This window comes from Echeneis naucrates, chromosome 10 (genome assembly GCF_900963305.1).
Source record: "Echeneis naucrates chromosome 10, fEcheNa1.1, whole genome shotgun sequence".
Taxonomy (NCBI): domain Eukaryota; kingdom Metazoa; phylum Chordata; class Actinopteri; order Carangiformes; family Echeneidae; genus Echeneis; species Echeneis naucrates.
Window position 1 is genome coordinate 7,042,155 of NC_042520.1, and position 16,235 is coordinate 7,058,389.

The 16,235-nt window shown below is 40.5% G+C and overlaps 2 protein-coding genes across 6 annotated transcripts; both read right to left on the reverse strand.

Moving 5' to 3' along the window:
• Positions 1–253: 253 nt before the first annotated feature.
• On the reverse strand, positions 254–11,370 carry sytl4 (synaptotagmin-like 4). Of its 4 annotated transcripts, none has more exons than XM_029512254.1 (17): positions 11,128–11,370; positions 8,961–9,084; positions 7,564–7,779; positions 6,079–6,188; positions 5,760–5,871; positions 5,482–5,649; positions 4,740–4,854; positions 4,564–4,654; positions 4,387–4,481; positions 3,940–4,032; positions 3,378–3,556; positions 2,827–2,929; positions 2,154–2,315; positions 1,827–1,932; positions 1,629–1,737; positions 1,340–1,548; positions 254–466 (listed from the first exon to the last, which is right to left on the reverse strand). In XM_029512254.1, the coding sequence occupies exons 2-17, from the start codon at positions 9,077–9,079 to the stop codon at positions 318–320; spliced, it is 2,136 nt and encodes a 711-aa protein (XP_029368114.1). In that variant the 5' UTR covers positions 9,080–9,084; positions 11,128–11,370; the 3' UTR covers positions 254–317. The 4 variants fall into 4 exon arrangements, with proteins under 4 accessions (XP_029368114.1, XP_029368116.1, XP_029368115.1 ...); XM_029512256.1 differs by having other exon boundaries at positions 11,023–11,370; XM_029512255.1 differs by lacking the exon at positions 11,128–11,370 and adding an exon at positions 9,674–9,848.
• Positions 11,371–12,429: 1,059 nt separating this feature from the next.
• On the reverse strand, positions 12,430–14,866 carry tyw2 (tRNA wybutosine-synthesizing protein 2). Of its 2 annotated transcripts, none has more exons than XM_029512873.1 (7): positions 14,734–14,866; positions 14,424–14,592; positions 14,139–14,337; positions 13,623–13,773; positions 13,410–13,519; positions 12,990–13,147; positions 12,430–12,862 (listed from the first exon to the last, which is right to left on the reverse strand). In XM_029512873.1, the coding sequence occupies exons 1-7, from the start codon at positions 14,784–14,786 to the stop codon at positions 12,485–12,487; spliced, it is 1,218 nt and encodes a 405-aa protein (XP_029368733.1). In that variant the 5' UTR covers positions 14,787–14,866; the 3' UTR covers positions 12,430–12,484. The 2 variants fall into 2 exon arrangements, with proteins under 2 accessions (XP_029368733.1, XP_029368731.1); XM_029512871.1 differs by having other exon boundaries at positions 13,407–13,519.
• Between the last annotated feature and the right edge of the window lie 1,369 nt (positions 14,867–16,235).

A 16,235-nucleotide genomic window follows, 5' to 3' on the forward strand; every position in this document is an offset into this window, starting at 1 on the left:
ATACAGGGAGGCAGGTGTGAGCAGATGTTGAGCATTCAGGAGGCTGGAGCATCACTTTTCCAACCTAGTTTTGATGAAAAAGGGGCGATGATCTATCTAGACTGATGTTGATAAAAACAGAAGAACCAAGAGGCCAAGAAAATATGATAATGCCGTGACACAGCCGATCCGCTGTGAGTCTGCTTACTTCAGTCTAAAGGTCTCCGGTCTGATAAGCTTCTAAAATAAAATGAAGCCAAAATGTTTTCTTCAACGCCACAGTCTCTCTTTTTTTTTTTTTTTTTTTGGTATGTCGATGCAGACCTAGGCAGTCGTCCTCACTTGCCCTCAGTCTTCCCCATTGTGGAGCGCAGTGGAAGAGTGCCCTCTGCCCATGAGTCTGGGTACAGCATCATCTTCTCCCACAGACTGACCTCCTCCCCAACTGAGTCCATTTCCACTTCTTCTTTGGCTATTTTCACAGTGCCTGGAGGAGCGAAGATTATGCGGTGAATGTAGAATTAGTGCAGAGTCTGTTATTATTAATGACAGCATATTCTTTTTAAACTCTTGATTGTCACACAGGGAAAAAGGCTTTGAAGCCTTGTGGGCATTTCATCAGTAAAATAAAACTGGGTGAGTATTTCTCATAAAGGCTATTATACTTGGCAATTAAAATATTTAAACTAGAGAGTGGAAGCTAACCTATAACACTTCTTCATGAAATTCACCTCCGTTTCAAATTATGGTCAGGACAGCAACATAAAAGTTAAAGAAATCGACCCTTTCTTGATGCTAAAACCAAAATCTGAACTGCATCTCAATTTGTTAAAATCCATTTTAAAACAGTAGTTCGATAACTCAGGTGAATTCTGAGTTACTCAAACAAAGTGAATATCAAAGTTTTTCTAGGCTGGTTAAAGTTTCTCTTTAATCACAATACCCTTTTTTTTTGACAAATTCAAACTGCTTAAACCTCATTTTAGTGCCAGACACACTTCACAACAAAATGATTTATGACAAGAAGTTGCTACTGTTAAATCAAAATAAAACTGTAGAATTCAGTGTGAACCAGGAGTGTAACAACAAACGAAATAATTGCTGACCAACCAAAGTGAGACAAACACAGACATTCATCAAACCAACTCCCTGAGATTTAAAAAATAAAAATACCTAACTGAAATGGCTGCTATGGATTATTCTACAGTGAGTCCAGTCAGCTGGGGCAGCATGTATAAAAATATCTCACAGAAAATGCAACTGTCTTTGGTAGCACTCAAAGAAAAAACAAAAAGGGACAAAAAAAATGAATTCTCATCCGTAAAAGCATCTCTGGATTTGTTGGAGTCAGTTTCTTTACCTTTTCCAGAGCTGAGGCGGACTCCTCCCAGGAATTCATTGCTCAGCAAGGCCTCCCTGTCCCACACAGTCAGCTCCAGACACATCGCCTTCAGCTGCTCCAGAGCCACATCCTTGTAGACGAATGTGTGGTCATAGTGAGGATTCAGGTTCTTCTTCACCACCGGAGTCTTCCTCTTTGAAGTCTTAGCCTTAGTTGGAAACAAGTATCTGCAGAAACATAAACACAGAGTTCGCATAAATAGACAAAAGTACTGTATGAAACACAGATCAGACAGATTAATACTGACCCTTTCACAAAGCTATCTGAGGTGCCTCCTGTTTTCATAGCCGTCAAACTCCTCGCCTCTTTAACCAGGACATGCAGCTGTCCCCCTTCTTCAGCCGCTGTTTTTTTACCTGAGGAGGAGACTGACCATCAGATATTTGGGACAGAGTGCGCCATTCACAACCAGAGCTGAATAAAAATAGATAAATTGTAGTCCTACCTTTGAATTTCTCAGTTATTGGCTTCTTAGGTGTGACATATTTTAAGGAGATCACCAACTCTCCTTTGTACTGAGCAAAAACGGAAGCTGGCACTGAAGAGGCTGTCTGTTTAAATGAGTCACAGGAAACATTGAATGGCAACAGGAACTCAGTTTAGAATGAAAGACCACCGGATCCCTTTAAGGCCTTTTCATTTAACTTACATTATTTTGTTATACACATAAATATAATAAAAGGAAATTATTTCTTATACCTCACACTGAAAAACAATGCACAGAAAAAAAAAACAAAAAAAAAAACAAACAAACTCTGTAACTCTAATATACCTTCGCCATGAGAGCCACACGCTCTTCATACGGGGAGTCAAGGTCTCGGCAGTCCAGAGCTATTTCCACCTCACCTAGAAAGGTGTTGCGGCTGAGGCGGCCATGATGCCACACTGATATCAACACGGATCGGGTGTAGAGCTGGGAGCGGCTGACAGAATACTGAAAGTGGAAGATGAGCGGACTTGTTGGATGAACAGCTTGTCTCAGTGCTGGAAGAACACTGACGGGGCTTATACATCTTTAATGTTCACAAGCTGGAGGAGTTTTTCACAAATCAGATAACAGATTAAAGAAGAGGATGTTCAGATTCAGAGTTTTTTTGGACAAATCGTCCGAATAATTTTCTTTTTCCAAACCTTCAAAAAGCAAATCCAACATTATAGAGCAGTTAATCTCTTCCAAATGGATTCACCCAGCTAATGTTTTGCTCCGCTGTTTTGTTTGCCACTGTACACAAGCTGACTCCACATCAGAGGCCAGGACCAAAATCAATATTTGAAAACAGGTATTCTAATCTGCAAAGTCAATATCGGTCTTAAGGTCTCTGTAGGTGTGGTCATTATATGTAGCAGGCATGCTGCAAGGTCACTAATCAGGGAGTGTCATTAAGTAAACAGGATAAGGTCAGCAGCTGCAGCGCAGTTTGAGAGGAGCTGGTAATTAAAGGCACCTTCAGTGTTTCGTTGTAGACGGGGTTGATGGTGTTTCTCTTTATGGAGGTTTTCCTTTTGCTCTGTCGAGATTTGTCAGGAAGTAGGTAACATTTGACGTAACTGAAACAAAAAAAGGATGGCAATCAGCGTTTCTCTTGGACATGGCTGTTAATTTACACTTTACACAATGTAACACGCGCCAGTAGAAAATAGTTGCTTTCATTGTGTAACAACGGCTGCTGGGTTTTGGCATTATGTTCTGACTGAACACTGTGAAGAAAAAAAATAAAAAATAAAAAAATGTATATATGTTGACATTCAATTTCCTGTGAAGCTAAAGTAATCACCTCTGGGATGTGATTATCATGGCTTCGTAAACACACCAACCCCTTATCTGCACCCATCAAAGCTGTGTTCACATCACTGATGGGGATGTGTGCAGTAGAGAAATGTGTCGTTTCTGAGCTACATTTGGCAGAACTGCTTTATTTGACGACCACATTTCTCCCTATATGAGCCCTCCACATTACAGCTACCTTTGTCATAAGTCAACATTTGTGATACTTACGGGTTGGAAAGCTGCCGCGAGGCATCAGCGTAGGCCAGCCCGTGGCACTCCTTGATGAGGACCCGCAAACTGTGGGTGGGTTCATCGTAGCTCGTAGAGAAGACGAGGTCCCCGCTCACGTCAACACTGTCATAGTCTCCTGCCTCGCTGTAAATACTCCTCAGGCTGCCCAGTGTGCTCTGTAGAGAACGAACGCACACACACACGAGATGGTATTTGCGCAGTTGTGTGCCACAAGACAAAAGAGAGCATGAAGTGAATGGAAACAAATAAACCATAATCACAAAATAAATTCTTGGGGGTTAAAAAGTCAGCTTGGCACAAACAAACAAAATAGAAGAAATTGTTCATAAGTGACAGCATGTTAAGTCCTTTGGGCCACACAAATCATTCTGGTCGACTACACACATCGACTACACACTTCCCCATTTGGTGAAGGATATCCTGAGGTTGAAGATCCTCACTCAGATTATCTGACATCAGTTCTGTTCTGAGCGACATAATGAGCTGTTTTTCCAAAGTGCCTTCAGAGGACTAACGCAAGATTGGAGATCTATCTTACCTTTGAGGTATGCAGGCTGGAGGAGCTTGATGCCATCGACCTTTTATGGAAGCTAACCAAGCTGTCAATATCCTCCTCCTCCTCTTCATCTTCCTGGGTTACCACAATAGATATTAAGCAGCATGATCATATACGCTGTATATATTTAATTTCATTAAACAGATACAATGCATCAGTTAACCTAGAACAAAGTTGGGGGGGAAAAAAAAAAAATCTGTTCTTTAAAAGCTAGTGCTTAACATGATGCCAAAAAGAATGTGCTTCTGATTTTAACATCCATGGCTAATAGTTAGTGGTGGTAGTGTTACATGTTAAAATGTCTGAACTTTGATGGGCAGGTTTTTGTTGTTTTAAGCTTAGTTTATTTGATATCCAACGTATCATAAAATCAGGAAATGAACCACAGATCATAATCACAAGTTCGATTTTTCTCATTAAACTTCTTACCTGTACATCTAACCCTGGTACAGAGCGACTCCTGTAGCCCATTGAGGCTTCTGGTTTTTCATGTCCATCACGCAAATCCATTGTTGATATGTACTCTGGCATAAAGACCCACAATTAAACACACATATATACACTGGAATTAAAAAAAAGAAGCTCACAGTCGTATGAGATGCTAACCAGGAGGCCTTTGGGCTCGTCTGACACTCTTTTTAAAGATTCTGTCAATGTCCAACTCTGGACTTGGATTGACAGGTTTTACTTCTTTGGTCTGTGATGACGGAAAAAGCGAGACACAGTCAGAGTAGAAAAAAGAAATTAGAATTTCAGGCCATTTACTTAAACACACTTCTTACATCCTTAGTTTCTGGGTTGTCACTGTCAGTGACGACAATTTCTGCTTTGACTGGAACGGTGAGACTGGACACACTGGAGCCTGATGGGCTGGACTCGGCTGAGCCAGCCTTTCTCCTGGGGGGACAGTATAAATTCAATCCCGTTAAAAACAAGCACTTTTTTTTTTTTTTTAATTCATACAAAGTGTAGGTGTCTAGTTGGGAGTAAGTAAAGAAAGTGCAGTCCTGTTTTTGAGTTTTGCTGTGAAAGTCGATCCAATGAGACACTTATGCCAACATGCCAGACTGTTATTTTGTATATTTTCTTGTGATATTCAACACCTGTTCATGCTTAATGAAGTTGACTGGTCTCGTGTAAGAAAACTATCCCCACCCTCAGGTTTCTGATGTTACTGCAGGATTATGAAACTTTGACAGCTCTCAGCAAAACTTGTATTTCGAGAAAAAACAAAAAAATCCGTTTGGTGCCATTTCAGTAATCTTTTTTGCTTTTTAAAGGGATTCTAACATCTTTAGCTATGATGTTTAATTAATTATTAAATTCAATTAATCTAAAAAGGTAGTAAAAAGATGTAAATACTGTATTCATCATTATGGAGTTCAAGCATTGAACATCACGGTGTGAATGGATCTATCAGCTCCATATCAGCTGTGTCAGCCTCAGACTGTGGGGGAGGAGGGATAAACGTCGCTTGAAGTTAATGTGTGCAGTGTTTGTCCCTCTCAGAGTGAGGGAGTTTACCTTGGTTGCTCCGGGCTCACATGCTGGGATTCAGTCTGAGTTTTATTGCTACCTATACTGCCATTTTCTGCGGACTCTGTGTCACTATGAACTGGCCTCGAGCAAACGTCTTCCTTTGAGTCGAATGATTCCCTGGAAGCAAGTGATCCTGAGATCTCACTTGAATGACTGAGGGGAAGTGGGGGGGGGAAGTCAGGGGATTAACCTTATCATTGTTCATGATATCTTTTTTTTTTTAATGTTTCTGAAACTGAGAAATGTGAAGGATGACAACAAACCTGTTCTTTTCTGCCGGATTTTTCAGCCTTGGTCGAGGCACCGGAGTTTGAGAATCTGCTTTTGTTTCATTACTTTTCAACAGCACTTCTCCTGCTGTCTGTCGCTTCTTCACTATAACACAGAACAAAGTCACTCTTTAAACACTAAAAAAGTGCTATCATGCTACTGCCTTTTTTTTTTTTTTGGTAAAACAAGACTCCTCCGTTGTTGAACTAGGACAACATTCCTGTGACTGTGGGCATTTCATTTGGGCCAGGCTGCCAGTTGTTTACATTCCTGTCTCAACTGTTGATGCCTGCTTCCTCTTCCTGTACTCACATGGTGGCCTCTTTTTCAGGGAGACGCTAACCAGGTCATATCCAGGCGTTGTGGAGAAACGGTTGACCCTTTGATCGTAGAACCAGTCACCGGTCATTTTCTTCAGATCCCTGGAACCCAGAATATACTTTAAAAAAAAAAAAAAAAGTTCAAAACTGAGCAGATTTTAAAGTCATTTAGCAGTTAGGTGCCACACGAGTTAATCGTTACCCAACAAGCTCAGAGCTGTGTGCCGTGAGGTCCTCAGCATTTTTCAACATGTGTGCATTCCTGCTGTCATGATTACTGTGTACACTGACATTACTTCAATTATCAGTTTTCAGAGATACGCATATTTGTGTTAGCACCAGATAAATGGAGGGAAAGGGAAACAAACGCTGGATTGTTATAAGCTGAAAAAAATGTTTTTCCTTTCACATTATTGACCCATTTCTCTACTTTGAATTCAGTTCTATTCGTATTGCTCCAATAACATACAGTCCCTCATAGCACTTTACAGACATTACATGCCACAACAGTATTGAGAGGAAAATTGGGTGGACAAAATAACAGCAACAGCTGTCACAATAAAATTATACAGTTCATCCCAAGTCATTTAAGAGTTAAATCAACTTCTGGTGATCAGGCTAAAAATAAGAATTATTGATTTCAGTTAAAATGTCTTGTATCTGCTTACAAATAAACATTATATCTTCTTGGGGAAAGGCCCTTTGGGTTTGAGGATATTATTTTCATTCAGATGAAATATTAGCTGAAATATGGACATTTCGGATAAACAAAAAAAGGGTAATATTTGCTTTCAGTGCGACTCAGCAACATCCATTGTGTGTTGCCTTGTTTTCTAACAAATAACACCATTGCTAAACTGATATTTCTAGTTTGACAGCAAGGTCAGCTCTATAATCTGGAATGTCACTGAATGACTGCCTCATCATATTTCCAGCACTGGTCAGCCAAAGGCCACTGAGCTGAGTGGGGTCTGTTGGGGAGAGCTGACAGCCTTTAGTGTTGTGACTTTTTTTTTTTTTTTTTGGCAATTAGATGCTTGGAAACAAACGAGAACGAGGAGCACTTCTAACTAACTGAGCATTGTCTCCATCACAAATGAACTGTTAAGTTACAAAATTAAACATGACACTTGACACACAATGTGTCAAACACAATGACCTAAGAACTGTTCTGACATTTACAAATATCAGACAAGTGAAGTTAGAGTTAAGAGGCTGCATCTGTTTAGTATAGTCTTTGGCTTGAATTAATCTGTTTGACCAGAGATGGTCCAGGTATACGCTATATGTTGATCTTCTCTCGTTTACAGTAATTTAAACTCCACATCGTTGGCATCTAAGTTTAGAATAATGGAAATCTGCAGTGAAACCAAACACTGCATATAATCAACAAAAGAACAGCTCCTTTTCCATTAAAAGGAAAAAAAAAACAAACAGAAAAACAGCAAGAGTGGATCTTTAACAAAAACAATCTTACGATTCTTTGTCACAGACGCTGCAAAGCCAGGATCCATTGGGAAAGACTGTGCGGCAGTTGCGGCACACATGGTGATTGCACATCTTGCACTGGCTGGAGAAAATAGTCAGTCGACTCAGAGGCTCCAGACATCTGCCACAACACTGCTGACTGTATCTTCCACTGCCACGTTTGGCCCCTTTCCTTTTCACATCAAGCAACTCTGTCTTCAGCTTCCTGCGGCATAAACACAACATAAATTACATCATACGTTGCGTTTTGAGTTTTAATTGATGCACAATTTACTGAGAACAGAAAGCAGGTACTGATAGCATTAGTTGACAAACCCACCCTGTCTTGTGTCACTCGTCCACGCGGTTGTCTGTATAGAGGTGAGTTTGGCCCAGTTAGCACTGATCAAACATATTTGGATGCTGCAGCCTACGAGACCAGTGCTGCTGACCATGTGCATCTAACTGATTATTCTTTTTTTTTTAATGGCTACTTCCAGCGTGACACAAAAACTGGTTCCATGATCGTGATGGTGAATTTACTTTTGCGGCCTTCCCTGTTAGCAGACGTGAATCTGACACGGCACAATACTCTGATGTACCAGAAGGGCAGATCGGTGTGAGAAGTGAGAAATTATTTAGTTATTAACAGAGAGCACAATAAATAGAGTCAGATAAAATAATTGATGTATAATTCAGTTAAATAGCTTCCACTACTAAACTGTAAACCAAACAAACTTTAAGAGTGAAATAACTTTTTTGTCATGTTCTCACAAAACTGACTGGAGAACTCCACTATGAAAAACCAGAATACTGAATTGTAGGCCAGCCCTAAATTAAGATTTAAACCACTGCAGCACTTAAATGTATATTAAGACGTGGCCTCTTGTGTAAATTTGTCTTGGGCGTCCAGTAGCCTGGGCTGGGTACTGTTTGAAAATCCAGGTGCCAACAAGATTGTTCAGTTTCATCATCGAAACCAAAACAAAACTTTTTTTTTTCTGTCCAGTTTAGTTTAGTTTCAAGGTGTGTTGCAAAAAAACATGCAGCAAATGAGAGTTTTTGATACTTCAACGAGCCAATTTGGTTATTACGTTAAAATGATTGAGGTTCAATATCCAACAATTTCAGCATCAAAAAAGCCTGCAGTGACAGTAACAAATATAAAGTACATACAATGAAAAATTGCTGTAGTGGCACCAATACCTGCAATACTGATTTACTGCTGATGCAGTTATCAATATTTGAGATTTTAGAATGATGATGTGTAATTGGAAATATACTGACATGACTACATTTGCAATACCTTACAGAATTTGACTCTGTTACAACTCCAAAGTAGAAAGAAGGAAAGCAGGTTAATAAGTAAACTATTAATATAATGAACAGAAAATGCCCCAATCTCACCGCACACGTTGCTCCTCAGCCTGCCTCAGCCCCTCGTCCCGCCGCAGTACCTCCAGGATCATCTCCCGCTCAGAGTCAGACAAGAAGCCCAGGTTGATCATGTCAGCAGCCTCTGGCATTCTCCCTTCAATGAAAACACAAAGAAAGAAACTTTAGTGCGGTGCGGTGTAACTGCTTCAGTCCAGTTGCCTTGAAATTGGGAATACCTTCTGAAAGCACAACAGCTCATCATAACTTAAAATGAAAATATTATAAACTCTGTATTGTATTAGAGTTCCAGCAAACATTTTTAATTACACAGACAAAATTAGTACTTTGGGTTTGAGCATGGTAAAAGCTGTGACTTAGAGATAGAACTTAATGTCTATCTCAGATAATGCAGTTAGACTTCTGCAGTTAAAAAAAAAAAAGAGGAAGTTGGTGGCTTAAAGTCCTGCAGTAATGACGACATGAATAGGTACATATGCTCAGGTTTTTCTCCCTGTTGGCCTCCATGAAGGTGTAACTGTATAACTTTGCCCTGTTGGAGGTGCTGTATTAATGAGAAAGCCGTCAAACAAAGAGCACACTGTCTGATTATACAGCCAAAATCCCATAGCAAAGGATATCCAGCAACTTTGTTCCTCTTCTTTCACTGACAGACCTTTTCCCCAAAAGATAACCAGTCAAAATGATCCCTCATGGGAATATAGTTGAAAGGAGCAGGCACTGACCTTTAAGACATATTTCACCTTCCACAAGCAGACAGAAATCAGAATAAAACTTTGGAACAAGCTGTTGGCTGGAGGCAGACTTCCAGAAATGACAAATGACTAAAAGGAACCAGGATGCCAGAGGATTTAAAAATCCCACAGAGAGCCTCTGCAGGGGTGAAAGGCTGTTTTGAGTGGGACGGGCAGAAACAACATGAACTTGGCGATCACGAAGGGTTCCCACCCTTTAAGGATACAGAGAGATGGGCGGAGTGGAACAGCTTAACCATTTGTTTAAGACGTATCATCTGCTGTGTCCCCAGCTAAAGAACTATGTGCCATTTATTGTTTGAACTGACACAAAGGAGGTTTGAGTTTGAGATGAAGTTGCATCTTAAGTAGCACGCTATGCAGAAGCTGAGACCGTTTTTTTCCTCATTGTTTGAGTGCCTGTTGAGCAGGAGTTTGATATTACCTGCTAGGCAACTTGACGGGGACGCCTGCAAGGAAATGGCACATGCGTCTGTACCAGATGACGTGCAGATAAGGCAGACAAGTTGGCCCACTAACTCCAAACACACGACAAGCACAGAGAGGAGCATAATGCAGAAAAGCACGAAGGCTTATTTAAACTGCAGGTGACATGAAATATTTTTTAAGGGCCATCTTCCCTTTTGCTGATTTCATTTGCATTCATTTCTGTCTGGGTATCCTCTTGCTCCTTATGTATGGTTTCCTTTTTTAATCAGCACGAACTCAGATGTGAGTCTCAGTCACTTCAAGCTGCTGGAAACCCAAAATACAAGACGGACGACTGGTTGAGAATTTTGAGGGATGATGATTCAAAACATCGCAGGGTTGTAAAAACTGCTTTCCTTGTACTCAAAGAAATTCTTTGAAAGGGCCACAAATGGCACAAGTGAGTTTGTGAAAGCTCCGCATCACAAATCAATATGAATAAAGTTGTGTTACGGTCTCTGGTCTTACTGGTGAGCAGACTGACTCCACATTATTATGTGAACATAAAAGAAACTAGAAACGAAGACTGTAGACATTGCAAATGTTGAAATTCACATTTCCACGATAATCCACGATGAAGCAATTGTCTTAATTTAAAATGCTAACTTTATGTTAAACCTGCTTGTGTTTTGACACAGAGATGAAGATCTTGGAAGTCGATTCGGTTATTTTACAAGAAAACAGCAGTCTGAATTTCACAAAAAAGAAATTGAGATTTAAACCATTTAGCAGCACTGGTAACTAACTAACATAAATAAGTAGATAAAAAAAAGTAAATGAATGCAAACGTTAGTCCACATAAAGCCTAAAATATCGGATAAAGAAGCTGATTAAAAGAAAAACAGACGCACCTGTAGTTACACGTCGGCGACGCAAACAGCGTATCCGCCGCAGGAGGACAACAAAAGAAAAGGCAGAAAGTGTCTTAACAAAGAAACAAAACACCGATAACTTACAGACAACTCCAATCCCTCCGTCTCCCTCGTCCTCTCTCCTCCAGCTGACTTTGTCTCAGATAAGTCCGGAGGACCGGAAGGTGAGGAAAGTTTGGCGCAGACAGCCAGGAGCGCCTCTCCACATTTTCCATGACAGGTGCATTTCCTCCGCCTTTGACCTCACAGGAGCCCAGAGAGGAAAATCAGAGCCATTAAAACCACGTTTTTTTACTCTAAAGAAAATCGGATGCATCTGGGTACACGCTGTGTAGAAAATGGGTCCCAGAGTCAGTAGGAAGTGAATATATTTCCTCAGGCACTGTGCTGAGTTATAATGTTAACATGTTTGGCCGTTTGCACTTGCAGTTTATGCTGCTTTATACCTGTGCTCAGTTAAAGAGATGGCAGAACAACACATTTTTTGAGCACATGATCATTAGGTTTATCAAATTAGAACAATTTTAAACTTAATCTGAGTCAGCTGTTTCCATAAAAAAAAAAACAAAAAACAAAAACAAGTTATGTGCAGTTTAAAAACTGCAGGAAATCTGTGGGGCTGCACAGACTGAGGGCTCAGCCTTGACTATGAGTGGAAAAAGGTAACCCTGAATGTTCCTGCTGATTTTATATATGATTGATAATGTATTTAAGAGGAAACTTACTAAGAAATCAAATCAATATCTGCTTGATATGTTTAATCAGGAGTTTTGGCGAGTAATGCAAATAGCTATTTTGTGGTTTCACCTGTTGGTGCCGTCACGGCAGATACTGATAGGTGACAGAGGAAAAACAGTCCTAACTGTCTCAGTAGCATGTTGATCCATCATAAGTCATAATAGCTTCAGTGATCTTTGGCAAAGATTACTGTGGGAAGAATGAATATCACTCAACCGGGGGATATTTCCTTATTTGGGTCCAAAATCTGCCAAAGCTGCTCAGCTGGTTTTAGATCTGATGGCAGCAAAAGCCATATCATGTGATTCACATCATTCCCATAGTCTAAAAACCATGATGACTCCCTCATGCATTCAGGGTCTCTGTCTAGTTTGTGAGCAGTTTGAAGATCAGAACTGGATCTCTTTAAAAATATACTTCTGTTATATTCCAAGTTCTAACAGATAAATATTTAGTTGAAACATGTCTGGGATGTTTCCACGTTGAATGTGGGAGACAGGAAAAAAAAACTAAAACAAGCACATTTGTACCCACCTGCCCTGACTAAATAAAAGTAGCTACAATCAATACGTCAGTTGATTTCACACTGACAAATGCAATAAATCACATAAATCAGCAGGGCTTGTGTTTATTTATTCTTTACTTCCTTACATTTAAAATGTTTAGCCACAAAATCCAATCTGTATGTGTTCACCTCTTCCACTCAGGATGGTCTGCAGTCCAAGTCCAGCACAACATGGTGAACATGGGGTGCATATGACTTAACGCGTTCTATGTGCTGGATGTTTGTTGTCCATGATACACCAGTGATGTCCCTTAAAAGACAGGTGATGCGGTTTGCTGCGTCATCAGCCCAGGCCTGCCACACTTCCCTGTTAGCTTTTTTCCCAGAAACCCTCTGGGTGGCATCATTGACAGCTGGACTGGCTGTAGTGTTTGGTAATGGTGACGTAACGTTCTGGTGAATGTGCAAAATGCCACCGGTTTTTCTCTTCAGCAGGCGACAGGCAACAGGCCAGCCGTCCTCAGAGCTCGGGATGAGACCCAGATTGACCCGGTCAGCAATGTCACACAGTTGGAGCTGGGAGGGAAAAAAAAAAAATCTGTATATATCTCTATAGCTCAATATTATTGTGTGACTTAATGTTTGTGTGTATAAACAACAGATACAGAGAGAGAACAAGTAGTGTGCACATAAAACAGGTTACTTGTCGGTTGTCTCCTCTGTGAATAGTGCAGCATTCAGACACCCCGTTTGCCTCAAGGTTTTTCTGTAAAGCTTCAATAGCATCGGGGTTCCACTCGCAGGCATGAACATGACTGGCACCCGCATGGACCAGAAATGGGAGCGTGAAGTATCCGATACCTAACACAAATTGTGGCAGTTACACCACAACATTCATGTTAATTCAATTTTGAGTGACGCGACAGGATGATCAGGGATTAAACCTAAATCTAGACTTAATTCAGGATTGAAGGTTTGGACGTTTCAGCTTCTGTTTTTCCAATTGTGAAATATAATTTGTTACAAAGACACTACACTAAACGGTATGACACTGTGTAAGTGTGGCTTTATTGTTCTCACTAACGAGATGTTAAAGTGCAAAGAATGTAAACGATTTTACCACCTGCATATAAATCCACCACAGTCTCCCCTCTGCAGTCAAATCCAGCAACTCGGAGCTTCTCAGTTATATTTCCAATTGAGAACATACATTTGGTTACATCAAACTCGTACCTAAGATAAAGAAGAGAAGTTTCAAGTCAGGCTTTGTCATGCATAACGTACTAACCATGTGCCAAAGGCATATTCAGTTAGAAAAATATTGAATAATACTTACGTAATACCATTGTCTACATGTTTGACCCAGCTGCGCTCTCCTAACAGCATTGTGACCACAGGAGATCTAAACCCATCCTTCGATATTCGACTCATCTTAGCCAAGCGCTCAGCCCCCAACCCTGTCGCTACTGCACTCCACAGCTGCTGCTCTAAACAAGTAAAAAAAGAACGTTGTACACCAGCGCAGGGGGCACCTTATCTTGAAACACCATAGATTTACTTCCAAAACAGCCTCAGTTCTTCGCGGTATCAAAATCCGAGAACTGCGTGATCCCCATTTCTCAGAGAAACTCAAAGCAGCACCTCTGGCATCAACAATCATTCCACAGACATCACATTTACCCTTCGTTCCCTCGTTTGATGTGAACATTAACAGAAGAACCTTCATTGTGCATTATTTTGAGATTCACGTGGTGGTTATGTTACTGGCTGATTACATCATTGCACGACGAAGCAGGTGAAAACAGAGACAGTTAGTGGCAAAGAATGGTGCGGCAGAGTTTGAGGACAGTACCCATTTTCCTCCATTGCGGCAGGGAAAAACAGCCATCGCCCAGCAGGACCAGGTCTCCATGCCTCTGGAAACTACGAGGGAGGTCCCTCCTCAGCTCCTCTGTCCACGTCTCACCGTGAGACTCCATCAGCGGCTGGAGGATTTTCTCAAGTTTACTTCCACCTGTCTTTCCTCTCCGTTTCTTTGACTGTAGAGGAGTCTGTGGTGAAAAGGAAACAGATGCATAAGGTAACTTTAAAAAGGTGCAGTCTGGTGATAATAGTGTTCTTCTCTGCTTTGTTGTACCTGACTCCAGACTATTTCACAGTAACTGTCTGCAGCTACTTTGCTCCTGAGGGACTGCAGGTCAAGCTGAGACAGACAGGAAGGTAAAATGGGCAAGAGGACTGTCCCATCTGTCTCCTTCAGCAGACACAAAGTCAGGTCCACTGCTCCGCTGGACTCAAGGCTTCTCCTGTGAAACAGTATGTACATTTTGATATTGTCATCAGCAGCCACAGAAAACACCGTTAACACTTCACTGAAACAATGTTTTCATGTTGACCGGCGGCTAACGTTAGCTCTGGAGCTAATCCCTCACTAAATGGATAATTACCTGAAGTGTTGTGCGTGACATTGCGACACACGAAGACAAGGCACACCGTCCATGTGTAAACAAACAACAAAACAAAACAAACAAACCCACTGTGTTGCCACTATGTATTAATAGTTGGCTGCTCTACAACAACACAGCACGTGTTTCCAGTCGGACGATTTTAGAGGAGGGACATTCAAAAAGACAAAACTTTATTGGGAAGAGAAATTGATGTGTTTGTGTTGTGCTGACGCTTTAAAGCGGCTGTAATCTTTCATCAAAACGTGATGCAGCTGTGTTTTATTTTGATTAAGATGAAAACTCTGAATTACAACAAAAACAGGAATCAGTTTAGTTTGGGTAAGTTTCTCACTGATGTCGGTAGATGGAGACAAAACTCGATGAGGAGATTATTTATTTGGCTGCAAATACAAATAATGTGTGGTAAAAGATTATTTATGAGTTACTATGCCGAGTGGAGGACTTTGTCCATTATGCATCCTTTGTCAGACTCTTGTAATTGAAAATCCATGTAAAATCCTCTTTTTTTATGCAGGGTGAATCTCATTTACAGTCCCAGAATTGATTATTTTTGGATTTGACCAGTTTCAGATCTAGAGTAACGCAAAATACAAATGTTGAACCACAATATTCAGTTTTATTTGACTATTATTCCCTTAAAATTGCTTCAATTTTCTTTGGGAGATTTCCTTCATATTTATATTTGAAGTGGTTTTAAATTGATAAGGAGCTTGACAGAAGGCTTCTTGACGTGCGTTTTAAAGTATTGGATGTATTTTGACATAAGTAGACAAAGTGTTTTTCTTGTGGCCCATGTGGCTTTGTGCTTTAGTGTTAGTATCACAGGCAGGGAAGTATTGTGTCAAATCATTGTCTTTTTTGTAGATAAAGTTGTCTGACTGCATGTAAAAAGTCATATCTTTTTTTTTTTTTGTATGCTGTAACATCAGTCTGCCACTTCTTCACTGATATCTCTTTAGATGATGAAAAGTGGCACGAGAATTATAATTCAGACTTTAAGCTGCCTGCAAGTATATTTGAACCTGAGATGGCAGGATGGTCAAAACAACATCTGACAGGTCATGTATTAATAATGCCCTGCTCTGGGGTAGATATAAAACAGCATGGGTCCTGTATGATGAGGACCTTTTCTGAGGTGGGTTTATCATTTAAGGGCAGACTGAGAGTGAAGGGTGTTTGGTTTATGTCCATTTCTTCCCTTTTTGCCTGATAAAATGTCATCTTTACTCCTGCGTGCAGCAAAAATGGGGCAGTAATGGTAACAACAAACAGAACAACGGCATTTAAACAATTTATTCAAGTACTCTGAAAGGACCTAACAGGAACTACTATGCATATCCGTCTAAATGATTGTTATTGTCCATGGACATGTAATCACACAGACTTTCAATTAATAGCTTCTGCAGACTTTACAGCCACAACAGTTACAAATCCCAAGAAGGCTAAGTCTGGGAAAAATACAAGTGTGATGTTTCTAACAT

Bases quoted from the DNA above. Each gene is read 5' to 3' on its own strand.
- sytl4 (XM_029512254.1), bottom strand. From the start codon at position 9,079: ATGCCAGAGGCTGCTGACATGATCAACCTGGGCTTCTTGTCTGACTCT. The intron at 5,650-5,759 runs GTTTGTTGTCAT...ACTTCCCCTCAG, and splicing joins AATCCGGCAGAAAAGAACAG to TCATTCAAGTGAGATCTCAG. The intron at 2,930-3,377 runs GTAAGTATCACA...TTTTTGTTTCAG, and splicing joins TCGCGGCAGCTTTCCAACCC to TTACGTCAAATGTTACCTAC.
- tyw2 (XM_029512871.1), bottom strand. From the start codon at position 14,786: ATGGACGGTGTGCCTTGTCTTCGTGTGTCGCAATGTCACGCACAACAC. The intron at 14,593-14,733 runs GTAATTATCCAT...ACTGTTTCACAG, and splicing joins TGTCACGCACAACACTTCAG to GAGAAGCCTTGAGTCCAGCG. The intron at 13,774-14,138 runs GTACTGTCCTCA...TTACTTGTTTAG, and splicing joins GCCGCAATGGAGGAAAATGG to AGCAGCAGCTGTGGAGTGCA.